Below are 27,935 nucleotides of genomic sequence, written 5' to 3' on the forward strand. Positions count from 1 at the left end.
GATAGTAACATGTGCCTGATACTCATGTCTCCATCTTTACCTTGCCGAGCCTCATCAGATGTAATAACCAGTGACCTCGCGGAATCTGATGCTTATTAGCTCTCTTTTTTCCAATTTCTGGTCTTGGTTTTATTTTTCTACTGTGGCAGCTCAATGGCTGTCCTCTTGGTGGCTGCTTTATTTAGCTCCACTTACATTAAAGCTCGTACTCCAAAGCATAGGGCTGGAGAAGACCTTAGAGAGATATAAATGTGAGGCCCTACAGATGTTTTCCTGGAAATCTTTGTGATTCTTTTCATAGGCTTAAAAAAATTATTTTTCACAGGTACTTTTCTGCCCAGTTTCTTGGTTAATTGCCATAATTTCAAAACCAAAAAGAAAAGTGATAATGTAACTCAGGAATTTCTGACATCTACAGCATTTCTTCTTTCATTGCTGTGCCTTTGTTCTCCTGTCTCACCTTTCCTTCTCATTTTCCCGTTCTCTTTCCAGAAAGGCACAAGTGTTTCTCTTTAGGAAATAAATGCTCAGTTTACCCACAAAAAATTTTCCCATGAAAATCCAACTAAAGAGATACAAGAGGCAGTAATTCTAGGTGTATTGGTCTTGTCAACCAACTTGGATGAGACACAGAGGCTTGGGGCACCTGGGTGGTTCAGTCAGTTAAGTGGCTGCCTTCGGCTCCGGTCCTGATCTCTGGGGCCAGGGATTGGATCAAGCCCCACACTGGGCTTCCTGCTTCTCTCTCGCTGTTCCCCTGTCCCTCCCCACTGCTTGGTTCCTCTCTCTTTCTCAAATGAATAAATAAAAAATACTAAAAACAAAAACAGAGGCTTCCCTGTCCTGATTCTTCCAGGAAGCAGGACACTTGAACCAGAAATACTTCCTTCTTGTTGGCGTTCCTAATCAGCTCTTTGATTTGCCATTTCTTTCGCTCTGTCACAGCAGAATATATTCTTTCGGGGAGTAAGTCAGAGGGGGAGACGAACCAGGAGAGATGATGGACTCTGAAAAACAAACTGAGGTTTCTGGAGGGGAGGAGGGTGGGGGGATGGGTTAGCCTGGTGATGGGTATTGAGGAGGGCACATTCTGCATGGAGCACTGGGTGTTATGAACAAACAATGAATCATGGAACAGTACACCAAAACAAATTATGTAATATATGGTGATTAACATAACAATAAAAATTTTAAAAAAAGAATATATTCTTTCTGGGGAGCCCATTTAAATAGTAAATAAACAAACAAACAAATAGTAGTAGAAATAGAATGTGATTTTCTCATAGAAAAAGTGGTTCCTGAGAAGTCCGTGTCTTTTAGCACACACAGCAGAGTATTCTAAAGCTTTGACCAGTGGGTTGATTAAATCTCAGGTCACAGAGAAAGTTGTCTCTAATATTCATGCTTTTGTGTGCTTAGCTTTTATACAGAATATGGACTCCTGAGGAGCTAACAATTAACTTCCTGGAAACTGAATTATATTCTAAATTCTCAGGAGGAGGATGCTCTTTGGAATAAATCTGACAAATTCGTTTGGAAGCAAGTGATCACTTATTGATTTATTCTTTTTTATAAATGCAGATTTCTACATGGCATGTTTGTAGAAAATTAAAATGCACCAGGAGTTAAATATTTCATGAATGACTCCCCCGTTTTGCTGGTAAATCCTTTGTAGTGAAAAATGCATATCAGCAAGTAACTGAGATTTGTTCTTTACACGAAATTGCCTCCAGCTGAAATGAAGGATTTCCAGCTATTTAGTTTATGATAATATACCTTTACCCAGCACTGATAACAAGTGGAGAACACAATTCTTCAGGTCATGTCAGTCTCCATTTCTCATTTTCATGGTCCTGTTGTGATTATACAGAGCCTGGATACCTTAGCAAAATATATTTTGAAATGTTTCCTGTGAAGATGATTGTCATCTGTACCATGGCAGAGTGATGTCCCTTGGATTTTATAAATCTGGGCCTTCTGCCTCCTCACCCCCAAACCCAGGCTCATGATTCGGGAAAGCCCATGTTATAGGAAAGAGTGACTCAGAAATGCAGTGAGGAGGAAGGCAGAGGCAGGGACTGCAGGCCGCCAGCACTCATACAGCCCTGCTCACCACCAGCCTCCTGCACCCTGGCTCATCCCCGAGATGAAACAACAAGACGGTCCTCCCATAGAATGTTGCTTTTGAAACTCCTCCCAGAAAAAGCCCCTTCAGAGCTACTGTGACTCACGCATACTCCCTGTGACAGAGCTCGTAGGGCTCGTAGGCTCATGAGATTTCCCAGGAGTCATTGACTACTTCTGGTTGATTGGTTTGGAGCAGATGTGTGTGTGTGTCACCTCTGAATGGAAGCCATTTAGAGCAGGAGAATACAGGAACTCTGGAAGTCACATATTGAGATGGCAACATCACAAAATGGTAGAGCCTCCGTCAGCCTGGAGCAGAAGCCCCAGCCTGCCCATGCTAGATGTTAGCATGAGTGAAGGATAAACTGTCTTGTGCTAAGCACTGAGACCTCTGGGTTAGTTTCTCCCTGCAGTCATAGGCTAATTCTTTCTCCCACTCTTGTTCCCAAACCTGCCTCCAGGCCCATGAGGAGAAAAGCACGCGCTGAGATTTTGAACCATGCCTTGCATCTCCTCAGAAAGCTTCTTGCCATTTAGCAAGAATATCGATTTGTAAATCCTGGCTCGTGGTCTTTGAAATGTGACTTTTTTTTTTTTTAAGTGACTAGTCTGCCAGGCATCCAAAATGCTATCATCTACTATTAGATGGCTGCCATTTTGCCATGTGTTGTTTACTTGACAAATGGATTAGGCATAACCCATTTAGAATACTAATATCCCGTAAGGCCTTTTATGCTGAAGGTTGTAATAAACTGTTTCTGATCCTTACATCTTTTCAATGATACTTGTAAAAAATCTCAGATTATAAGGAGATAAATAGAGCTGGAGTGTGCATGTTTCAGTGGCTTGACAAATGTTGCCAACTAGATTACTATCAAGACCCATATTCAGAATTAAATTTCCATTTCTTCAGGCTTCACCTTTAGAGCAGTTCCCTACTTTCAGTTTCTAAAATTGGAACTTTCTGTTTCCTAATCTGAAGGCAACCAACTGGGAGGAGAACCTTGTGATGGAGGAGTAGACCTGTCTCAAAGGCTTGGCTTCCCTCTTTCTCCTCCCCACTTTCTTCGCATTCCCTGTTTGCTAGGAGAGTGAGTGGATCCAAGTCAAAGCCACGACTGAGCTCAGAATTCTAGTCTGATTCATGGAGTTGGTGAGGTGGGAGGGGTAGACTAACAACGTTGAGCTCCTTCTCACCCTGTTCACTAGCTCCATTTTTGCTTTTCTGCATTAGAAATCAATTGTTATATTGTCTAAGACTCTAAATTAGGCATAATCCATAATTACTTTAGTGTAAAGAAATTTATTTGCTGTCAGTGGTAACCATCTTCAGGTTAAGTGTGGCATGAGAAATGTAACTTAAGGCTGGGCCTTTTGGCTATGCCAATATGCATACAAGTAAACATATCCAGGAAAAAAGAGAATGATAGATCATTTTAGAGGGAAAACCTACATCACCAGACTATTCATTTAGAATTCCTGTGGTTCCAGCCATAATCTCATAAGGGGATGTGTGCAGTGGAATCATCAGTTCCTTTAAATGTGCATGTGAAGGTCTTTCTGGTTACAAGAAACAGCCTGTCTCAATTTATCCTATAGATTGTTCCACATATCTATGGCTATGTAACAAATCGCCCCCAAATTTTGTGGCTTGAAACAACAATTCATTGGTTTTCATAATTCTGAGGGTTTGTTACCCCTCAGATGGTCAACATCTGGTTCTCTGTTCTCAAATGGTTCTTCTGCTACATGTAGTTTAACAAGTCACTTGCTCAGTGGCTTTTATCTGGGAGCTCAGATGGGCCCAGAAAGTCCAAGTTGGTTTTTCATCTCCCTAGGGTCTCTTTCTACTGGCTTCCCATCATGTAGTCATGTAGCTCAAGCTTCCCAGAGGCAACTTATGAGAGTCTAAGCCCCAGTGTGCAGTGCTCACCATCGCTTGCATAATTCTCGCTGGAATCCCATTGGCCAAAGTACCTCACATGGCCAAACCCAGAGTCATCGTGAGAGGGGACGACGGTATGGATGCTGGGAGGCGTGCTCCCTATGGGCCACCCACAGAACAGTCTACCTAGCACACCAGTGAGGGCTTGTTTTAGTTCACAAGATGGAAGACGTTTCAACCACAACCACTATTCTGGTCAGCCTTAGAGAACTGGAACATTGCCTGGGATACCAAGAGTTTTAGAGGCCTGGTTATCACAGTACAAGAGGAGTAGGTTCTTATTCTCACCTGTGGGGTGTTCTGTGATGCTGCAGTCACTCAGTGACCGTCTGTTCCTGTTTCTATGGATCCTCTTGCTGCCCACTGGCGTCCTTCTGCTCTCGACACCTCATCTCCTCTGCTGACTCATGGTTTCTCATGCCATCTTGCCCTTTGGCCTTTGTTCCCGTTCCAAACTATTGACTCACTCTCCCTCTCTGCCTCATAGTTACCCTCTCCCTGAGAAAGACAGCCTCATCATCCCACAGGCCCAAACATGGCAGCTGCCTTGGTCCCACAGCCACCCCTGAGTCTTCTCGCCTTGGGCAGGGTGGGCGGCGGGGGGGAGGTCAGTGCAGAAGGCCATGCTGAGCAGAACAAGCATTTAGAGAGGAATAGTGTCCTCTTCTTTGATAGTTAACTGTAATTAGATTTGGAGGTGGGTGGAGAGAGGCTTCCTTTGAGAAGTGTGGTTCCCTTTCTCTCTTACTGCACCCATCCCTCCTTCTGCAGTCAGCTCTGTCACCCCTGGAGCTGAGCCTGCTGGTTGTTGTCACATAACCAGCTGCACAAGTGTGGAACAGGTGCATCCTTGGTCAGGGCCGCCAGTAGTCTCACCCGTATGGACTTTACATTAAGCATGCTTTATCCTTTGTCTTAGATCTTTCAGTTAGATCAGTGTCTCCTCCTTCTTTCCTTGCCATTGGCTGTGCTAAACAAAGGAGGTGTGAAAAAACCAGTATCCAAATAATTCCATGTGATGCAAAAAGCTAGATCACGTTGAAAGGCGTTGGTATTTTTGATGCTCTAACTTCAGTGCCTTATAAAGGCTTATAAAAGGCTTTTCTAAATTCAAGAGATCCTTAAAATATTGTTTTATATATGTCTATACTTCTTATGCATGGACTATCTCTAGAAGTATTCGCAAAACTTGGTAGTAATAACCCTCTCAGGGAGAAATGGCATTGCTGCGGTCGCTTATGGTCAATTTATGATCTTTTGTACCTTACGAACGTTGTACCGTGGGCATATAGTGCCTGCTTTTAAAATTAACTTTCTAAAGCATGTCTTGTCTGCATTGTCGTAACTAGCGGCTCTTTAAAACGCCAGGGTGGGAATGTGACACAGTTCCAGCTGACACTATTCATGTGGAATGCCATGTGAAGAGGCCCCTGAGGTCGTGCTATGAGCAACACTGTGAAGGTCTTCTGTGGATATTCAGAAACCATTAGTACTTTTTTTTTTCCAACATCAGTGATAAACTTGGTAATTTCTATTGGTTTATTAGCTAAGCACCAGATAAGATGAGAGGGAGGGAAATGCCAGGGGCTCCTCAGGGTGTGGCGATATGGGACGACTGGAAGCTCCAGAACTTTCCAGAACCGGGACTCTGGCTCTGTCACTTAACACACCAGTGTGTGCCCTTAAGCAGGTGACTTTACCATTCTGCATCTCAGCTTCCTTATCAGTAAATTGGGAAGTGTAATAGAATTTACCTTTTGGGGTTATTGGCGAGATGAGATAAGTAAATGCATGGAGCAAGCTCAGCGTCATTCCTGGTACATGGTAGGTGCTCAGTGAATAATAGCCGTTGTGATTGGATTCCCCCCCTCCCCGTCTCATCTATTAAATGGGCACAGTACCTGCTGTCCTATATTCTGAGGTTTTTTATGAATATCAAATAAGATAACCAGTTAGAGTGCTCTGAGGAATGAAGATTTGAACTGTTATCAAGATGTGTTCTATCATCTATTATTTCAATAAAATCATCTGCTAAGTATCCACCTTTCCTTACGTGCTATTCTCGATTCTAGCTACCAAGTTCCTCATTGAAACTCTACTATGGGACATCCCTTTGGGCTAGGGGCAAATTAGAAACATGTTCCTTGGTGTTTCACAAAGTTTAGCTTGTTCTTTGAAGAGACCATTACAATCTCTGTCTGGCACATAACCCCAGACTACTTTTCCTGAGGTGTTTTCATGGTAATGTAGTTGTATAGATTTAAGTGTGACTTCGTTGATGTGCTAATTATGCAAAGTCATTGTCCATTTCTCAATGGCCTTCCTTTCATAGTCTCAGACTCTGAAATCTTTGATTGAAAAGTGCAACCATGGGCTAGAATGGACATTAATGTGCTCATTTTAATGGCAAATATTTAACAAAATAGAAAAAGTGACCATCCCCAAGTTGACAGCTGAAAGAACACCTTTCATAGTCAAGATAATGTCACACCCAGTTAGTGAGGCCAGACACTGATGGGTCACCAAAGCAATAATGAGTGTGCCCAAGAGCATCCAGTCACATAAACATATTTGTTTATTGACTTAGAGAAAAGATCATGTTACAATCAGCATTGAACCACCCATATTGGAATGCCGAAAAGCAGAAACAGACCAGAATGAAATGGTGAGAAGTACATGGCCTTCCAGTTCTGGAAAAGAGCTGATACATTTTCTTAATTAAAGAATTTCATCTTTCACTTGAGAGAAAAGCAAAGATTTTATCTTCTTTCAAATGACAAGACTTCTTAAGTGAGGAACAGGAGAGCTATGTTTCTTGGGCTTAATATGAATCCTTTGTCAAAACTTCAGGTTTTTCTTTTTTAAATATATGGTAAATAATGCAGGGGAACCTTGACTCTGTGATTAATATGAACTTTAGGCAAAAAGAAATAAGGGAACCTTGACTTGTATTTCTTTTCTAATGTTGAGAAGTTTACCGAAGAAGGGAGATGTTCCTTTCCCTTCTGTTGCAGAGGTTCTGTAGGTAATTTGTGAAGAGCTGCTTTGAGTGGAGTTCAGTGAAGGGAAATATTAAAGGGCCTTTCTGTTTATCAATACTCTGGGGTCATTTTAACAATATATCTGGTTTTAAGTATCAGGATGAATTATATTCTGAATTTGGACCTACCATTTGTCTCATTTGAGCATGCTTTAAAATATCTGTGCAGGGGCACCTGGGTGGCGCAGTCAGGTGTCTGTCCCTTGGTTTCAGCTCAGGTCATGATCTCAGGGTCCTGGGATCAAGCCCTGGGTCAGGCTCCCTGCTCAGGGTGGAGTCTACTTGAGATTCTCTCTCTCACTCTCCCTCTGCCCCTCCCACTCATGCTCTCTCTCTCTCAAATAGATAAAATCTTTAAAAATAAAAAATTTTAAAAAATAAGATGTCCATGAAAAGATTTTTTGCAATCTCAAGCTGTGTGGCACTAACGTACTCCTTAGCCCTGACTAAACATGAGGCTGCTATTTCAAATTGGGGTTTCATTCATTTAATGTAATTGCATAAACAGCTTAGTTTTAACTCGTGACTCTCGGGTAAGAGAGAATGACCAACATTTTGCAAGGCAAACTACCAGACAGATTGGCTCCTAGGGTGTTGACATCAATATTGGGAGTGTGGAAGTGGTGGTTTTTCTTTGTGAGACGTGCAGAGCACATCGCTCTTAGAGAGAGCGAGCTCAATTTTCTATAGCTATATTTGATTTTCACTTTGAGTGCTGGGGACCTAATGCTGTCCTTAGGCACTGAGTTTTTCACCTCTGATGGCATACGTAGGAGGACTGGGTGATTTTCCATGGGCAGCAGTCAGAGGCTAGGCAGGGCAGTTGCTCTGTCCTCCCCAAACAGAACCTACACCGGAGACAATTTTATAGCTATTGGTGCAGTTAGCTTATGGCTTCTGAAGAAAGACTACGTTTAGTTCATGACCTCCTCTCATTGTGAGGATTTACTCATGTCTCCTTAAGTAAGTACCTTCTCAATTTTCCTTGAAATTTGAATTTTTTTCTTTAGGCGACACTGTGATTTAATGGCAATATCTTATTCCCTATGGAGTCTGAAAAGGTAAAGCAGGTGGAATGATACTTCCTTTTATATGGAACTAACAGTGTTCTCTGTTGGGAAGGATGAATGATTAAGGCATGCAGGCAAAGTAAACAATCAGTTAAGAACTTAGAAATTGTGTGTAGCTGCTTAAGATGTTATGGGCTTTGCAATTTATCAGGGCATCTTTTAGAAAGTGTTTTAGTTCTCCTGCCCCTCTTCGGAGAGCTAGGCATGTAAATGGGATGCACTTGGTTAGCCTGACACAGATATCAGGCAGGTGAGCCATTTGTTTATTGTGTTTGATTCTGGAGTTCTCTCTCCGTATGCCTAGTATGTAACGTCAACTTGTTTTAGTGCCATTTATTTGTATTTTCCCTGAAGCTCAAGTGTAAATTCAGAATTCGCATTTCAACAGAAAAATCACGAGAGACCTAAATAAAGCTGATTAAATGATAGAGATATGCTTTGCACACATAGAAAGACTGTCTGGTGTATATTTTGGTTAGAAATAGTTAGATGAGGGATGCCTGGGTTGCTCAGTTGGTTAAGCATCTGCCTTCGGCTCAGGTCATGATCTCAGGGTCCTGGGATCGAGCCCCCATTGGGGCTTCTTGCTCAGCGGGGAGCCTGCTTCTCCCTCTGCCTGCCACTCCCCCTGCTTGTGCTCTCTCTGACAAATAAATAAATAAAATCTTTTTTTTTAAAGAAATAGATGAGCTTCTGTATCAGCCTCTCCAAGTAATGGACATGATTGTTTATATATTGTAATATGGAAAAACAAATTTCTTAGATCTTAAACCACAGAATATGGATGTTTCATTCAGAAAACAATATTTATGTACATATAATGTCTATGTTTAGCCTAGTAAGTCCTGTTTTTGTATTTGTTTACCAAGAAGTGTCCCAACTGCAATTGCCATCAGGTTCAAATCAGAACTCAATTGCTAGCAAAACATGTTATCAGCATTGTTTCATGTTCCTTTTGTACATGTAAGCTCTCTTCCACACACAGACATGAGAGGATAACTAACTGACAGTATAGACAAGGGTTTGGTTTTCAAACCCAGTAGTATAAATGTAAATACAGCTTTAGGTAGACTGCGGTCAGATAGCCTATCTGAATACAGCCTCGTCTTCAACAATCTTAAATATCCATTTCTTTTCCCTTTCCCCCTTTCTTCTTTTTTTTTTATAAATATTTATAGACTCCCTACGATGTGCCAGGCACTGCTATGGCCTCTGGGAACACAATAGGGAACAGTAAAGACACAGTCCTTATCCTTAGGAAGCTTTCAATTTAGTGGGAAAGATGGATAGTATCAAAATACACAATTACACAAATCATTCAGTAATTAAGCTGTGGGAGCTGCCCTAGTCTGTAATAATAACATCCCTCTACCCTCTCGAGAGAGCCATTGGTCACCCCCACCTGTCTTCATAAAATGAGAAGACATGATTAAACGCTTCCTTCCAGGGAGGAGTTGGCCAGAGGTCTACATTGTGGTTTGTGCTCATGCTCTTCCGTGTAGGGTGGACACTTTCATGTGCCAAGCACACTATGTTAGTATTACGAGAGAGGGATGCCTAAGTGGGAGAGGCATCACCTTTGCCTGAAGGAGGAGGAGAGAGAGCATGCATACCCTCCCCCCAAAATCTATTTATCTCTGTATCTATCTGTATAATATACATCATGATTAAAACTAGGAATTTCAGGAATTCTTAGGGGGAGGGCGAAAGGCCTTCTAGTTTGGTGGATCAGCTAATGTTTCCATTTTAACTGATCTATAAAGAAATAAATTGGACTTTGATAAGGAAATGTGGTGGAGAGGGCATTCCAGGTAAAAGGAATTGAGTAGACAAAAGCAAGAAGATGGGAAAATTGAGGGCATTTTGAAGGACTGACCCAAGAGAGAGAAACAGAAACAGACCAGCAAACCAAAAAATAGCTTTATGCAAACAGGACGGAATAAGGTTGGTAGGATAAATTGAGGCCAGATCACTGAGGTTTTTCTATTATCTGTTTAAGGATATACTGAACATTATCTGGTCGATCCCACAGTTTCAGAGGGTGACTGGTGAGAAAAGCCTGGAACTGGGCACCCCAGCACATCTGCTGCCCTGGTCTGAGAGACGGGAAAGGCCTTAACTGCTGGTGGTTCAGCTGGTAAATCAGTGTTTGGGGTTTGAAGCAAATTTGCAACAGTGCGCTGGACTTTCCCAAAGATAATTTCTAGAACGGAGAAGCCATTAGGCCTTTCCTCTAAACTCACACTTTCTAACCCATTTATATGCCAGGTTTTTTCTATTGGGAATGATATGGTAGCCTCTGATATAAATGTAGATATTTAAAATGGGAAAACCATAAGGATGGCAGTGTGGACAGATTTTGCTTGACATCACTACAAATCTTTCTGACCTGATTTTAGCTGATTTATGAATAAATGATTATTCCAGTCCTGAGAGTTAAATATTTAAAAAGTTAGCTCCGTTTTAGAGTTCATGTATAATACAGAACTGATTTTCTGGGCAGCGGACTTCCTCTCATTTCCTTCTTTTTAATACACTGTAATTCTGATCTCTCCTTTTTCAGTTCCCTGCATGAAAATTATTTAAACGTTGCACGCAAATCTTTTGTGAAAGAAGAAAAGGAAATTCAGTTTGTGGGTCTCAGCAGGAGCTCAGCTAATGCAGCTTAAAATAATGCCGAGAAGGAAGCGCTTATCTGCAGGCAGGACGCCCCTGATTCTCTTCCTGTGCCAGATCATTAGCGCACTGGATGTACCTCTTGATCGTAAGTATTAATGTTTTAAAGCTGTTAAGCCCGGGAGTCAAAGCCTCCCCAGCATTTCCCATCACTGTGAGCTGTGTGAATGGAGAAGGTGTCTGTGTGATCCTGAAAAGCTAATCAAAATTAATTTGCCTTTTCCTTACAGTACCCTGTGTTTATAAAGAGTCTCACCACAGAAATGGCCATTGAACCGGTCAGACCATTGCCCCCTCCCTATCATTATCTTTCTGCCTCGTCAGGTGCCTTTTGTGTACCATGGGGGCCGGGCAGCAGTGGAGAAGGAGCAAATTGTAGGCTGCCCTGGTCCTCCCAACAGGCGACTCTTGATAGAAGCGGTCCTGCCAGAAAACAATACGAATCACTTTGAAATGGTCATGGAGACTTCCCCACCTGTCCGCTCCCCACTACTCCATCCTCCGCCCCCTCACGTGCTCAGAATGCTCTGGAAAGATTGGGGAATGGTTTCTCAGCCAAACCCACGCCCCTCCGTATCCCCAGACTACCCATAATTCATTTCTCTAGATTCCAACAGGGCAAAATCCACTTTACATATGAGTCTGGATCTAGGATGTGTATCTCTAAAGCCTAGAGAAAGATCTTTGGTCTACAAAAAAAAAAAAAAAGTGATCAAAGACCAAAATGTAAAATTTTGTGAAGAAAACAAGTCATGGGCAAAAACACTATTTAAAATGGAACCAGCAACAGCTACTGTATCAGAGCCTACCCCCTTTCCTACCAGGAAAGTATACGCTGCACTCTGCCTGCTCTGGGTGGCTTGGTTGTATAAAAGAAAGATAATGCTGGGTTCCACCTGGTCCCTTCTCTTGCAGTGGAAAGCAGAATTTCAGATTTGGACAATGACTGTACTTCAGATGCATCCTTTATTCTTGATCTGCCTGACCTCTTTAAATCCATTAGCTTCCTGAATAGAACATCTGTTTGGCAAGCTTTCCAAGGTGCAAGGAAGATAGCACTTTCCTGGGGCTATTCAATTGTTGGGATGTCACTTTTTGCCAAAGAAGGTTGCAAGTCCCAGTGGGCAGACATTAAGAAGAGATGTGGTTTGCCCCACACTTGGTTGACTTCCTTTGCTATGCATCTGTCGTCTAAAGGACAATAAAATGCAACATTTTACTTCCTTTCAAAAAATATTCTTTGACCTAATTTCCATTAAAAAAAATGTATGATTGGTTAAGCCCGTTGGAGTTGGAATGCCCAAGTATAAAGAAGAGAGACAAAAGCACTTGAGAGAAATGGGCTTTTGTTCTCTCTTGTGTTAAATATATTCTCCCTTAATCTGACTGCTCAATCTAACAATCAGGGGGAAACTGTCACCTACGGCTAACTCAATTATCGCTGCTAATGGAGAAGAGGCATAACCATGATGAAAAGAAAGTCACGGACAACCCAGGCGCTCCTGCATTAACCTTTACAAGTAGTAATGACAGGCAGCACTGCAGAATCATTTGAATTGCATGCTAATGTAATTTCTTCCCCGCCCCTATTCCTTACACCCCAGTCCATCTGAGCTGCTCCTTGGCGCAGGTACTAGCAACCCCTCGGTGAGGAGGAATTCTGAAGCAGAAATATGCTAACAGCTGAAAACTCCAATTACTGACTTGCAGATTAACCATAGAAATGTAAAAACCCAACAGTAGTATTGCATTTGGCTCGGATGGAGCATCGGCACTGTAGTGTTGTCCAATTGTTAGGTATTATTACCATGGGCCTAGTGATGTCTGGGATAATAGGATCAGACACGACACAGTATGTGACAACTCAGATTAATTGTAGATTTCAGCTATTTTTCAAATTGAACATAATGACTTGTCCAGCACATGTACAGAATGGAATTAGCCATTCCTAGTCCTGGAAGAATCCTTTTTTGCCGAAAGCATTCCTTTTGTTCTTCCATATGTTTATGTGGGATGGCTGCAAAGCCATTAATGGGAGTGTCTTTCTTTTACAACCTCACGACTTCCACGTTCACTGTACTGGTTTTTTAGGCCAAACCAAATAGACAAGATGCCCCTTTTATCTCCAGGGTGCTAACGTTCTTATTACTAACATCTGGTTTTCTTTAATCCTGTTTGCCCACTCACCTGCTGATATTGATGGGGAAAAAGCAAAACTTCTTGAAGACTGTAAGTGTCTTTCTGTAATTATTAGGCAGTGTGAAAACTTGACCATGTCTTTGTTTTTGAATTAATACTGTGAATTGAAGGCACAGCTTTAGGTTGTGACTAACGTCTTTTTGAGCATGTGCATTTCCTATGGCTAAACATTGCATTTAAATACCAAGAAGCAAGTTTAATATATGCCCTGCATGAATTCTGAAGACTCAGGTATTACTTTTTCTTTTACCAGTATGCTGCTCGACTAACTTCCAAGCTTTATTCGCATCTGATGTAACTCAATGAGAAAATTCACAAAATTTAAAGAAAATGGCTGTCTGGGTCTAAATGCCATTAAATGCTTGCTGACATCAAGGCGTGTCTTTTGGTATCTTCCAGACTGTGCCTCACCAAACTTCTTCAGGACCATGTAGGCTAGCGTCCCAGCAGTATAACGGCCCAGTGAAATTGAATATTGTTTTGAAGCGAGCAAGGCAATCAAGCAGGCCCCACTTACCCCATTTCTGAGGGGCTTGCTCTAAGCAGAAGCTTCTGCTGACTCTGGCAGTTGGGCCACTCCTAGTGTCTCCCTAAAACAGAGTTTTCGGGCATTTGAAAAAATCCTTTGAGATTGGATTAAGCAGGAAAATCATGTAAAATCACCCTTCCCCCCTATTCCTTCAAAGCGTTTGTTAGTTGCCAGGTGACCTAAGCACTGTTCAAAGAGCTGCCCGTGGACAGTAGACTCCTGACAGAGGAGGGGCATCTAACTAGCTCTGTGGCAGACGTGTGAACAGAAGTTTTGGGTTTGAAACCACCAGACTCACAGAAAAATATAAGGAATTGGACTGAGGCACTCCTCACAGTCCCCCACCCGCCACCTGGTATCCACCACTGGGGTGTGAAATTCCAGGCTTCTTTCCATCATCCCAAACTCAGTACTCCCAGATCCTAAAGGATCACTCAAAGATGAAGCTGGTCCAAGTAAAAATGATTATGATAATAATTTGCACAGAGCTCACGCTGAACCATTACAGTAGTGGCACGTACTAAGAATTTTCCACAGATTCTTTTATTTACTGCTCCCAGTGGCCCTAGAAGGTAGATAACGACTTTTAAACCCCATTTTCCCTCCAAGGAAAGTGGGGCTTACAGAAGGTAAGAAACTTGCTGGAAGTCTCACAGCTGGTAAGAAAGAATCAGATGGGTTCTCGACTCCCAGCCCAAGGTGCTATCCAGCATGGGGAACTGACAGGGCTTCAAGACCGAGGGTTCTTTGTAGGGTGGCGGAGGCTAGGAAGGGCAGCTGGCCAAGCAGGAGCATGAGACAGGGGTGGCTCTCACTAAAGGGAGGGGGTAAATGGTACTGTTGAGTATCCAGCAGTTACTAGGTGCATAATAAATGATGACAGGGACGAGCTCTGTTTTTGATCTGGGCTCTAGGTCTTATTTGTATGGTCAGAGCCAGCATTTAGTGCCCATTGTAGTGGACAGCAAGACCAAACAAGTGAAGAGAACCATGTTGGCTGCTTTATAGGCCATCAGACATGGAAATGATACATTTAGCCCTGGCAAGGATTAACCACAGTAAAGAAAGATAAGAGCAGAGGGCAATTAGAAAACTTTGGGAAATGCTTGGTTGGCAGGTGAAGGAGGTTTCACAAAGCACAGAGCATGGGCGGAAAGGGAAAAGCTTAAATGATCTAGATAAGTCTTTGTTGGGGGAGGGGGAGGGCTGTCTTGTAAGATGTTTAGCAGCATCTCTGGTCTCTACCCGACAGATGCCACTACCACCTCTCGCCCCAAGGGTGACAACCAACATTGCTTCCAGAAATGGCCAAATGTCCCCCGAGGGGACCCTAGGTTGAGAACCCTGGTCTGTATGAACGGCTCTCCCTGGAGTTGTACAAGGCAGTGGCTTCTACTGGGAGAGTTTGGTTCTCTTCTCCATAGGATTTGAAAATAAATGATCGGATAGCACTTTGAAGAGCAAAATGGAAATGTCTCTTGTAACCGAGCACTTCCCAGTTCCACTGATCTTCTAAACGAGACTGTTTTATCTTTGTTGCTAATAGCCACCTACCTCCTGGCTCTAATAAGACGTGCCAAGTCTCTAAATTACCCATCTTTTCAACGCTAACTTCCCAAATTGATTTGTTCCCAACATATATTAATTTACGTTAGCACACTAATAAACTATAAGTCAGTTACTCTTTCCTAAGAAATGCCCATTTACCTCATAACTTAAATTTTATTGAAAAGCATCATTGGAACCAAAAAAATTCTCAAGAATTTCTCATTGTTACATCAGAAGAGAAATGGTCTTAATATTAAACTTGTATTGGTAATTATTTTCCCAAACTTGTAGTGGGGGTGAAATGGGCTCTGTGAATCCCTATAAAGTTACCAAAAGGAAGTTGTGCTTTGACTTCAAAGTTTTAGGAGACGTAACGTATGTGCTGCCACCATTGAAATTGCTAAAAACATTTGGAGCATAGTCAGTCTAGGGTAAGTGATTTTGACATAGAAAGAATGATTTTTATTATGATCTTAAGTGATTTCTTTACATTGTTCTTCTTTCTACAATTAAGTGGTACAGCCTCCAACCATTACTCAACAGTCTCCAAAAGATTACATTATTGACCCTCGAGAGAATATCGTAATCCAGTGTGAGGCCAAAGGGAAACCTCCTCCAAGGTGGGTGTGCTTTCGGCTCTGTTATAGAACTGAACATAAACATTGGTATTATGGTGATAGGTCCTGCCTATTGTCTTTCTGATGAATTGAAGTCAGATTGTTTTTCTTGGACACCCAAATAATTGATTGCATTTCTGGACTCATACCCTTCTGCAAAATGCTCCAAAATTATAGGGAGATGTGAAGGAGAGCCTTCTAAGGGCTCTACTGCCCTTATGACATGGGCAAACCTGTTTTCTCTGGGCCTCAGTTTCTTCTTCTATAAAATAAAGAAGTTGAATTTGATGGCTTCAAAGATCCATCCTTGCTCTGTAGAGGTCTGTAAAATAGTTCTGAGTGGATTTTCAGACTTGGCAGGGCTCAGTACTCAGGATTCTCCATATAGATCCTGGCATGAGCACTGCACAGAAGTTTAGAGGTGGGGGAGATATGAAAGGTTATCTGGTCCAACCAATAGGTGTTATAGATGGGAGACTGATGCCTGGTAATGCTCCTCCACGCGACTACTCAGCAGATGCTCCGTCACTTGCACAGTTATATATGGGAAGTTTGGAGAGTTGGATTATTATTATTAAAATGTAATGTGGATTTTTAAATAATAAAGAAGTGAAAGTTTCTAGATCTTTCATTTCCAAGTCTGTCTATTGCCAGCTTTACCCAACTACCACAAACTGGCACCTGAGAAAAAAATCAGCTGGTACTAAATACTGAAGTATATCAAAAACACCCTTTGAAGAGGTTTGCTTCAAAACAGTATGTTCTGCCATACTGTTAGAAACCTCTAGCACCCAAGCCCCAAGGTGATGTCATTTCATGGAGTCCCCCTTCAGGTTCACACTGATGTGACATTTCCTGCCACTCTCTATAAGGCAGGATTACTATTTTGGGCCAGATAGTTTTTTGTTGTGGGAACGGGGACTGTCATGCCCATTATCAGATATTTAGCAGCATCCCTGGCCTCTATCCTCTCCGTCGGTAGCTCCCACTTACCACCACCTCCCGCCCCGAGATGTTGGGACAACCACTGCCATAGGGTAAGGAGTGGGAAGGGAAATCCCAGTGGGCGGGCAAAACACAGTGAGGTCTAGAGCTTCGTGCCTCTGGATAAGTGTGGCCTCTGTGGATTGATGACTAGTTATAAAGTATTTCATTACACAAGCGCCGCAACTTCTGTACCAGGCAGTCTTTTCTATAAATAAAATGGAAAAAGAAGAACTGCAGTTGACAATTTGAAATACTTCCTGAGGAATTTACAAAATCATCTCTTCTGGAATTGAGAATTCTCCAAATGTGTTTTATAGAGAATTACCACTTTTAATAGCCAACATTGAAAACACCACTGACCTCATTCTCACCCCCTTCCCCCAACTTACACTTTGCATTTTGCTAACTTGAAACTGGTCTGATCCCTTTCAAATGCACACATGTACTAGTACCTGGGAAGGCCTTTCTTGTCACATTTCAGCCCAGAGCAAAATTTTATAGACAGGTTATCAACTCTGTGAACAATGGAGTTTACAATAAAAATGCTAATAAAGCTCTAAGGGAACGTGCCTCGGAGACCTACTTTCTGTATTTTCTTTGAAAAATGACAGGCAATTTGTGTGCCTGATTTCCTTGAGACAGATTTCGGCTAGTTCTAAATGAAGACATATACCTTAAAATGTATGGCCAGCCCTTTTTACTTCTCTTTTTTTTTTTTTATTATGTTATGTTAATCACCATACATTACATCTTTAGTTTTTGATGTAGTGTTCCATGATTCATTGTTTGCATATAACACCCAGTGCTCCATGCAGAACGTGCCCTCTTTAATACCCATCACCAGGCTAACCCATTCCCCGACCCCCCTCCCCTCTAGAACCCTCAGTTTGTTTCTCAGAGTCCATAGTCTCTCATGGTTTGTCTCCCCCTCCGATTTCCCCCCATTCATTTCTCCCTTCCTACGATCTTTTTTTTTCTTAACATATAATGTATTATTTGTTTCAGAGGTACAGGTCTGTGATTCAACAGTCTTACAGCCCTTTTTTCTAAGCTCTGATTCAATGAAACATTTTAGGTATGTTGCTCTTTCACTGAATATTAAAATGTAATCATTATCTCTAGAAGTCTACCAAACGGCTAGGAATTTGTGAAAGAGGAAGTCATCCTGTTTTTGTGGACTGTTAACAAGTTTAATGCTTGATGTGTTGGGCAGCTTCTCCTGGACCCGCAATGGGACGCATTTTGACATAGATAAGGACCCTCTCGTCACCATGAAGCCTGGCTCAGGAACCCTCACGATCAACATCATGAGCGAAGGGAAAGCAGAGACCTATGAAGGGGTCTATCAGTGCACAGCCAGGAACGAGCGCGGAGCGGCAATTTCTAATAATATTGTTGTCCGTCCTTCCAGTAAGTGGAACTTGTCCGCCAAACAGGACCCTATTTTTAAGGATGGCTCTGAGACTCAGCATCTGTGACCTCATCTAGCTACTATTACAAGAAAACAATGCCATTGATTCCAGTACTCTCACTTTGTTTTGCCTGAAAATTCTTGCTCCTTTCCACTAGCCTAATGCTTTGCCAACCCAGTATGTCTTTTATGCAAGTCCAGAATAAAACACCAGGAGTAAGAAAAGCATTTCTTCCCCGAATTGATCAAATTATTAATTTCTCACATATCTTATATATGAGCAAACTTCCAACAGCCCGACAAAAATAAATTCAGTATGAAATGGGTAATGGGTGGGGCCCCTGGGTGGCTCAGTCGTTAAGCGTCTGCCTTCGGCTCAGGTCATGATCCCAGGGTCCCGGGATCGAGCCCCGCATCGGGCTCCCTGCTCAGCGGGAAGCCTGCTTCTCCCTCTCCCACTCCCCCTGCTTGTGTTCCCTCTCTCGCTGTGTCTTTCTCTGTCAAATAAATAAAATCTTTAAAAAAAAAATGGGTAATGGGTAATTAACATTTTTGTTTCAAAGTTTCACTGGAAATAGAGGGACCTCACTACCTTGAGATAATTGTGGCTCTTTTTGCCGTAGTCACTACCCACGTCCTCTCAGCAACTTGTACTTAAAGAGCATGTATATGAAGAACATAACCATTTGCAGTTCTGGTCATTTTGAAAACCTGTTATTACCTGTGTTCATTATTGGGGAAAAAAATCACAAATAACAAAAAAGAAATTGAAAAATTTACTCATGACTATTTCCATTCAAGCAAGTAACCACTGCTCTTTCCACATTTTCTAGGCAGAAATGCGTGTATGTGTTCCAACCGAGCTCATTCTGAAGTACTATTTTATAACCTTTTCTGACTTATCTACATATCATGTATATTCTCATATCAATCTTCTACATACCTATACTTACTTAATATATGACACTCAAAAGTGTAGGTGCACAATTATTCGTTTAAACAAACGTTTTGACATTTAGTGCCTTCCATTCTTTCGTAAAGAACATGCTCGTAGCAAAATTATGATGTATCTTCTTTCTTTTTTTACACACCGCAGCATGCTTTTTTTTTTTTAAGATTTTATTCATTTATTTGAGAGAGAGAGAGCATGAGAAGAGGGAGGGTCAGAGGGAGAAGCAGACTCCCCGCTGAGCAGGGAGCCTGATGTGGGGTTCGATCCCAGGACTCCAGGATCATGACCTGAGCTGAAGGCAGACGCTTAACCAACTGAGCCACCCAGGCGCCCCTATGATGTATCTTCTCAGTGATTTATTTAATAATACAAACTTTCAGACATGGAATTGCTGCATCAGCATTTATACTTTTAATGGCAGTGAATAAAAATCATCATTTTTTTAGCATTGGATTTAAAATTATTTTCTTGTTTCTTAATGTACATGAATTCTGAGTTACTATTCCCCCCAAAAGTTTATTTTGTCTTCCTTTCTAGTGCTCTTTTATTTTTCAATGCAGAAATAACTTAGAAGTTATTATTTTATATCATAGGATCACCGCTGTGGACCAAAGAAAAACTTGAACCAATAACACTTCGAAATGGCCAGTCTCTGATCCTTCCCTGCAGACCCCCTCTTGGATTACCACCACCTATAATATTCTGGATGGATAATTGTAAGTTTTAAATATATGAACTTTCTCTCTTCAAGATTCTTATGATTACTTGCTGTCACAATGAATCGTTACCTCTCATGATTCATAAAAATGTTTATAAGGTGTTTTAGAGATGCTCAAAAAAAAAAGAGAAATGCTCATTGAAATAAATAACATGTCACGAAATAAGCAACATGATTTTCTTGGGCACCTACTGTATACCAGGCGCCGCTCTAGAGAAACCACATTCCCTGCCTCCACCGAGCTCATACTCTGTGCAGTGGGAATAGTTGGGGATGGGGACAGAAGCAGCAGTCAATGCATTTATAAAGTAGGTGTCAGTTGACAATAAGTTCTATGAAGGAAAATAAGCAGGGACATCTGGGTGGCTCAGTTGGTGAAGCGTCTGCCTTTCGGCTCGTGATCCCAGGGTCCTGGGATCGAGTCCCGTGGCAGGCTCCCTGCTCAGCGGGGAGTCTGCTTCTCCCTCTGCCCCTCACCCTGCTCTTGTGCTCTCTCTCTCTCTCTCAAATAAATAAATAAAATCTTAAAAAGAAAGAAAGAAAGAAAAATAAGCAGTGTTTTGAGCAGAGACTTAGAGGAATGAGAGAGCAAGGCAGGCCCCTAAATGTCCAGGTGGAAGGGAAACAGGCAGGCCCCCCAAGGCAGGAGCATCCTAGTGCCTGGAAAGCCCCAGAGGGCAGCGTGGCCAGACCACAGGAACCCGGCGGGAGAGAGACAGACAAGGTCAGAGAAGTCCGGGGCTCAGTACAGAGGACTTTGGCTTTTGCTCTGAATGAAGCAGGGAGACACGGGAGTGACTATACCTGGACCTAACCAGCTAGCATTAGCCCTCCTTCAGTTCCTGTGTGGATTGCAGAGGGGACAAAGGGGGTAGGGAGACCGCCAGGCGGCCCCTGCTGAAATCCAGGCAGAAGCTGACGGTGACATGGACTTGGGTCGTGACTGTCAGGTGGGAACAAAAAGCTTCTGGATATATTGTGGACATGGAGCCTCTAGGATTTCTTGGGATTGGGCTGGGGCCACGAGAGGGAGCGACCAAAGATAACTCCAGAGCTGAACACTGAGTAGCTGACAACACGGAATGACCGTTTCCTGAAACAGAATCCCGTGGCTGGGGGCAGGGAGTCAAGCTATTTGGGATGTGTTCCTTTTGTCATTCAGGTTGTTTTTTTTTAATCTCCAACAGCTTATATTTATTGGGCATTTATGAAGTGCCAGTCCCTTCGCTGAGAACTTTACGTGGGTTATCTCATCAATTTTTTACAACAACTCTATGGGGCATGTCCGATTATTCGTTCTACTTTTTATTTTTTTATATGTTTTTTATCGAAATATAATCAACAATGTCCTGTTAGTTGCAGGTGTACATCATAGTGATTTCATACTTTTATACATTATGGAATGATCCCCACAACAAATCTAGTTACCATCTGTCATTATACAGAGTTACTACAATATGACTTATTCCCTGTGCTGTACAGTACATCCCATGACTTACTCATTTTATTACTGGAAGTTTGTACTTCTTAATCCCCTTCACCTATTTTGCCCATCCCGCATCCCCTCCTCAATTCTGGTAACCAACGGTTTGTTTCCTGTATCTGTGCGTCTCTTATTTGTTTGTTTTAGATTCTACATATAAGCGAAATTATGTGGTGTTTGTCTTTCCCTGTCTGACTTATTTCACTTAATACTCTCTGGGTCCATCCATACTGTCGCAGATGGCAAGATTTCATTCTTTTTAATGTTGTGTGCTAGTCCATTGTCTATATACCATGTCTTCTTTAGACATTCATCTATGGGTGGACACTTGGGTTGCTTCCCTGTCTTGGCTATTGTGAATAATGCTGCAAAAAACATGGAGTGCATGTGTCTCTTCAAATTGGTATATTCATTTTCTTTGGGTAGGTACACAGAAGATGGAATTGCTGAATTGTAGGGTAGTTCTATTTTCAACTTTTTGAGGAACCGCCATACGGTTTTCCGGAATGGCTGCACCAGCTTGCATTCCCACGAGCGTTCCTTTTCTCCACATCCTCACCAACACTCATTATTGTTTGTTTTTTTTTTATATAATAGCCATTCTGACAGGTATGAGGTAATTAAACCTGTGGTTTTCATTTGCATTTCCCTGATGATTAGTAAGGTGGAGCATCTTGTCATCTTTCCAGAAACTGAGGCACAGAGAATGAAGTGATCCATTAGGCCATTTCACATCTGTCTATCCCAGTACTATCCTTAAGGGAACTGTTTGTTGCCGCCTCTCCTCCTCTGCTAATAGGTTAGCATATTACCTTAGGGGTAGCTTGGGGTTCTGCTTGGAGACCAAGGAACCAGGGTTGTGGAGGTGAGAGGCCTGGAGGCCTGGAGGATAGCCATGAGGAGGTGCCCAGCAGGACTTGGAAGGCAGATGCCGGGCTCTGGTCAGCAATGCAGGAATGGTAGAGCAGAGGTGCCCCTAGAGCCAGGGACTGGGTGAGAGGACTGGGGGTTGAAGTGGTTTGGGGGCAGAGCAAAGCCTGAGATGTGGAGATTAGGAGCCACCCAGCGGAATTTAGGGACAAACCAGCAAAGCAGATGAGAAGGAGCAGTCCCTGAGGGAGGAAGAGAACAGAGACAGAGCAGTGTCCTTGGGATAAGGTGAAGCAAAATGTCAAGAAGACAGAACAATCAACTGTTTCAAAAGATCAGATAACTTCTGAGCTGACTGAAAAACAGTTATTCAGTTTGGCGACACGGGGATCACTGTTGACCTTGAAAAGAATCGTTTAGGTGGACTGGTGGGAAGGAATGCAAAATATTTGTAGGGAATACAGTCTATTCTCAGTGACATGATTTCCTCTGAATTCACAGACTGTTCACATTTCTAAAGAGAAAATTTTGCTGGAATATTTAATTTCCATTTGTGACTCTTATATGGAAAAATACTCAGAGAAAGTATCACAAAGAAATGAAAAATAAATATGTGAATGAATCAATGAGCAAACATATTTTCCTGTTACTGCATAACAGCTTTTGAACAGATTTTGAAAGAATACATAGCGAATTGGTTGTAAATGAGAGGTGTAGCCAAATGTCACTGCCAAAACGAGACTCCATGTTTGGTCCTTGGTTCTTACCCAGAAATGATGACCTTTTCACTTAATAAATAGATGAATACATGTGAAGTTTCAGAATCAGTTGAATATGTAACTTTGTTTTCCATATTGCTCTGCTGGGCTATGTCATTTACCTACCTTTTAGGCTGTTAGCAAATCATCTGGACCTTTCAAATGAAATTTCATCTGGAATACAAAAAAAATTTTCAGATTTGTGTAGCATTCTTGTTGTAAGATGACATTATCAAGTTCTTCCTATCTGCATACATTTTTTTTCTAAGTGTAAGGCAAAGGATCTCAGGGAGCAAAGTGCTACCACCCTCTTAAAGTCTCATTCCCTTTCATTTGACCTACCAACACCCATCAATAATAAAATACAGCGTGAGAATCCAAAGAGAATAAATGAATACTTATCTTTAACTCTTTGTATTCATTAAATAAGTGTACATTATTTTCCTGAGGTTTTTTTTTTTTTTTTTTTGAGAGAGAGAGAGAGTGAGCAAGAGCAGGGGTGAGGAGGAGCAGAGGGAGAGGGAAAGAGAATCCCAAGCAGGTCCCAACCCAGCATGGAGCCTGATGTGGGGCTTGACCTCACAACCCGAGATCATGACCTGAGCTGAAATCGAGAGCTGGACGCTTAACTGACTGAGCTACCCAGGCGCGCCTCTTGAGTTATTCTTAAAACAACCCTTTCTCTAGGCATTCACGGCTTATAATCATGAATTTACAACCACCAGCCAAACCCCCATTGTGGCCAAGAACTTGGCTAACATGGCTAACCTGCATTGTTTCAGGCTCTGGCTCCACATTTCCCTGCCCCAAGGAGCTGCAGGCTTTCGACCACAATTTTGTGTTTCATGTAATGTTAGATAGGGTGCCTTTTGCAAGAGGAGCCCACTGCTTGGCTCAGACTGGAGAATCCTCCAGAAGACAGAACACCTAGCCCCAAGGCTGCTGGAGTGTGCAGGTTTCCTCGTTCTCTCACTTCAGGGGCACAGAATGCTCAGTTAGGGCTCCGGGAATTGAGTCAGAAGCTTTAAAACATGCATGTTGGGGCGCCTGGGTGGCTCAGTCGTTAGGTGTCTGCCTTTGACTCAGGTCATGATCCCAGGGTCCTGGGATCAAGCCCCACATCGGGCTCCCTGCTCAGCAGGAAGCCTGCTTCTCCCTCTCCCACTCCCCCTGCTTGTGTTCCCTTTCTCGCTGTCTCTTTCTCTGTCAAATAAATAAGTAAAATCTTAAAAAAAAAAAGCATGTTAACCCACCAAGTGTAAATTCATGTATAGATCAGCGTCCCCACCTCCCCAAGTCCTCTATCCACTTAGAAAGCCTTCCTTCAGTGCCTGAGGCTGTACAGTGCCTTAACTGGACCTGAGGGGAAGTAAACTGTTAAGCATGAACCTGGAAAGTCAGAGTGCTGACTTTCATTTCACTTAATCACGGAGCCCCTAGCAAGGGCCTTGCGTGGGTTCAAGGCTACAGCAGACCCTCTCTGTCCTCCTGGAACCTAAATTCCCAGTGCAGGAAGATGGACAATAAAGCACACACGGGCCAAGTAAAAATGTATCGTAGGTTAGAAGGAAAGAAAAAAATCGTGGAGTGGGGGTAGGCTGGGCTGGGGTGGCTGCTGAGGGGCTCATCTGCAGCATTCCATCATCATCACTCGCTGTTGTGAGTGGCCCCCGTGTGCTCCCTGATTCCTCAGTGAGGCCCCGGGCTCGGGCAGGGAGGGAGCCTGAGATGCCGGGCGCCTCACGTGGAGCCTAGTTTGAAGTTAGGTGCTCTCACAGCGTCTGGTGTCTGACTGAGCACGTGGAGACAAGCCAACTTAACAGCCTTACAACCTTTTTTAACGCATTTTCTAAGATACATGTGTATATGTGTTTAACAGTTAGGGACTAACTTAAATATTAGGAAAAGTCCCACAAACTCTTTTGTAAAGCATTTTTTTTTTTTTGTTTACACTTGCTTAATACAACACTTGACTGTACGATTCTAATCTCACCTCTGCCCGCACTCCAGAGGAATTAGGGTTTGGCAGGCGCAGTTGAAGTTTTCATGTGTCCTGCTGTTTTTTTCTACAATTACTTGCTTTTATTCGAAGAGCTTTATAGGGGGAAAAAATTATGGTGAAGTTCACAAAACTATTAGTAGATACATTTGTCTTGGTCATTGGGCAAGTGGCCACTTTGCGATGGAATCATCTGGATGTCTCTCTGTCTTTCTCCAGCCTTTCAGAGACTTCCACAAAGTGAGAGGGTTTCTCAAGGTCTGAACGGAGACCTTTACTTCTCCAATGTTCTCCCAGAGGATACCCGTGAGGACTATATCTGTTATGCCAGATTTAATCACACTCAAACCATACAGCAGAAGCAACCTATTTCCGTGAAGGTGATTTCAGGTAAGAGCTCAGCCTCCTGACTCTTTCTTCCAATGATGTTTACAAGTGTTGCCTAAAATATATTAACAGTAAACACTACTGACTTTGAAGTATACAAGTTCATTGATCAGGAAAGTACCCGTGACTAGTTATTGATGTGTTGGCAGATAAAGAGCACACATAACCTAGATACTGTATTTTACATTCTTTGCTGATTTCACCGTTGCTGTTTCCACAATAACTTTCTGGGTCTACTTGGTCCCCAGAGCATTTGCGTGTGCTTTATGCCCCAGCGAGCCTTTAATTAGCAGCCCTACAGCTTCAGTTTTGTGTCCCTGTATTACTGGCTGGGGGTGGCTGAGTGAAGTAATCAATCAATCAGTCACGTACAATGTAAAAGCCTGTGTTTACTTGGTAGGGGTGGCACTTGGTCAGCATAGCTGTATACGTCTGCTTTTGTTGCCCGATACCTTTTTATAGTACCCTCTCCCTGCTTTTTGCGTTCTTCATAATATTCTGTTTATTTCAGTGGATGAATTGAATGACACCATAGCTGCTAATTTGAATGACACTGAGTTTTATAGTGGTGAGTTATGGTGACTGCAACTGATTCTCCTCTCCTTCATTGTAGAATTCAGTTCACTAACTTCACCTCCATAGCTATTAAACCTAATTTCTTCATGAGAGTCCTAGTTCCATGTTTAATGCCGCTAGAACGAATGTGTGTTTCCTATGAAATTTAGCTATAAGCTTACGTCATGTCACTAAAACATTTTGCACGTTGTATGTATAATAATAAAAATTATTGTCACTGTTTTCATGTGAAGCACCATTTCCCGTGATTTGGAAAAAAAACTCTTTCGTGTATGTTTAGAATTATATTTTTCATTTTTTTGTCTTGTTCACAAACTTTTCTCATTAACCAAATAAGAGTGCATTAACCCACTAGAATACTAACTCGTCAGTCTTAGTAACCGTTAGCAACTAACATCAAGTGGATTTTGATAGTAAATCATCACATTTCCCATCTGTTCTCACATGACATCATCAGTGTCATATAATTAGCAATAGCGTTTCTCTTAATTTTGTTTAAAACCAAGTCACTATCTTCAGTGGAAATAACCTTTTTAAAAATAGAGCTTTTAACTTTATCCTTTTAAAAAGAAAAGAATTTGGTTTCCTTAAGGGAAGTGTGACTTTCAAGTATAGAGTCTATCAATGAAAATTGTGGTTTCTGGATATGAGGGTCCTCTTAATGATCTCTAAGGCAGAATTTCTGCTGTATTAATTTTTTGCCCTTGAGATATAAAGTAAAAAACATTAAGGTACTATCAATGACCGGAGTAGGCATACCACAACTTCTGCCTTACTATTTGATTTTAATATTCCTGAAAAAGATGGGTCTCAAAACCATTCCCAAAGTGATTTCAGAGAGGTAAGGTTTCCTCCACAATTTCTAAAGTCTTAGGAAAATTCGCATTTCTCTCAAGTAATACCTTCCCTGGTATTCAGTTTTTTCTTCTGAGAAATGAGAATAATTCATATATTACCTTTTCACTCACTTTTGGTGAGCATCAAATAGATAATGCATTTAAGTGTCGAAAACTGTAAAGGTCTATAGAACCTTAAGACGGTATAATTCCTACTTCACGTTTTTCTGAGAGGCCATTAGAAGGTAAGGCCACATTTAAATAAGATTTCCATAAAACAGAAGATGGCCTACATGGGCCTCCCTGAGATCTTGGACTTGAGGCCTCTTTATTTTTTCATTGAGGAAACCAAGTTCAATTTATTTAACATTCATTATCCTTAATGTATGGCACACAATTTGCCAGACCTCTGTCAATAACTTTCTAGTTTTGTTTTGTTTTGTCTTCCATAAACCTTGCAGTTTGGGGGTCTTGATATTTAGACATCCCCCACAGATTTATGTCCATGATTAATCAATGGAATTGACTATGATGTTGTCCCTTGTGTAAACCAAACTGCCCGCTTCCATAGTCACAGCTTTCAGAAAAATCTAACATCTTCCGCAATATGGTTAATTTTCACTTTGACCCGAGCACTAATTTTAAGAGATGGGTAGTTTGATAATGTGACTTTCCTCTCTATGTCTACATTTTGAAAATTTGCCCATGCACCAAAAATTTATAAAAACCTAACCCAAATCAAAGGAATGCACAAGAGTAAAATAGTCCTTCATATTAGTGCTTACTGTAACCAACATCGTTTCCGTTCCCAGCTGAGTGAGCAATGTTTGTAAGGCAGAGAGAACGAATTTCACAGTGTTAAGTGGTTTTGAAAAGGGATTAGATTTTTAGACAGTGAACTGTGTTTCTAGAAATATATAGTCATAACTTTTAATCCATATGATTGTATTGTTTGCAGCAAAATCAAATAGAGAGAGGCCACCAACCTTTTTAACTCCAGAAGGCAATGCCAGTCATAAGGAGGAATTAAGAGGGAATGTCCTTTCACTGGAATGCATTGCGGAGGGACTGTGAGTTCACACTGTCTTTTTTTTTTTTTTAAGATTTTATTTATTTACTTATTTATTTGAGAGAGAGAGAGCACCAGCAGGAGAGAGCATGAGCCTGTGGGCGGGGGAGGGGAGGGCAGAGGGAGAAGCAGACTCCC

General features: G+C 41.9%; 1 protein-coding gene across 23 annotated transcripts in view; it reads left to right on the forward strand.

The window, feature by feature from the left end:
- The first annotated feature begins 10,840 nt into the window (after positions 1-10,840).
- NRCAM (neuronal cell adhesion molecule) overlaps positions 10,841-27,935 on the forward strand; it is a 76,310-nt gene continuing 59,215 nt past the window's right edge. For 8 of the 23 annotated variants that reach the window (XM_088018553.1, XM_088018547.1, XM_028094511.2 and 5 more), the window contains exons 1-8: positions 10,841-10,946; positions 13,070-13,087; positions 15,649-15,754; positions 17,952-18,148; positions 19,695-19,817; positions 25,149-25,319; positions 25,828-25,884; positions 27,687-27,798. In XM_088018553.1, the coding sequence (XP_087874679.1) occupies positions 10,841-10,946; positions 13,070-13,087; positions 15,649-15,754; positions 17,952-18,148; positions 19,695-19,817; positions 25,149-25,319; positions 25,828-25,884; positions 27,687-27,798 (890 nt within the window). Of the gene's footprint in view, positions 10,947-13,069; positions 13,088-15,648; positions 15,755-17,951; positions 18,149-19,694; positions 19,818-25,148; positions 25,320-25,827; positions 25,885-27,686; positions 27,799-27,935 lie in introns of those variants that run through there. The other 15 variants (XM_088018557.1, XM_088018559.1, XM_028094513.2 and 12 more) reach the window with 6 other exon arrangements.

Source organism: Eumetopias jubatus, unplaced genomic scaffold, assembly GCF_037043125.1.
Source record: "Eumetopias jubatus isolate StellerSeaLion01/CBP00866 unplaced genomic scaffold, mEumJub1_p1.0 scaffold_14, whole genome shotgun sequence".
In the NCBI taxonomy this organism is placed as follows: domain Eukaryota; kingdom Metazoa; phylum Chordata; class Mammalia; order Carnivora; family Otariidae; genus Eumetopias; species Eumetopias jubatus.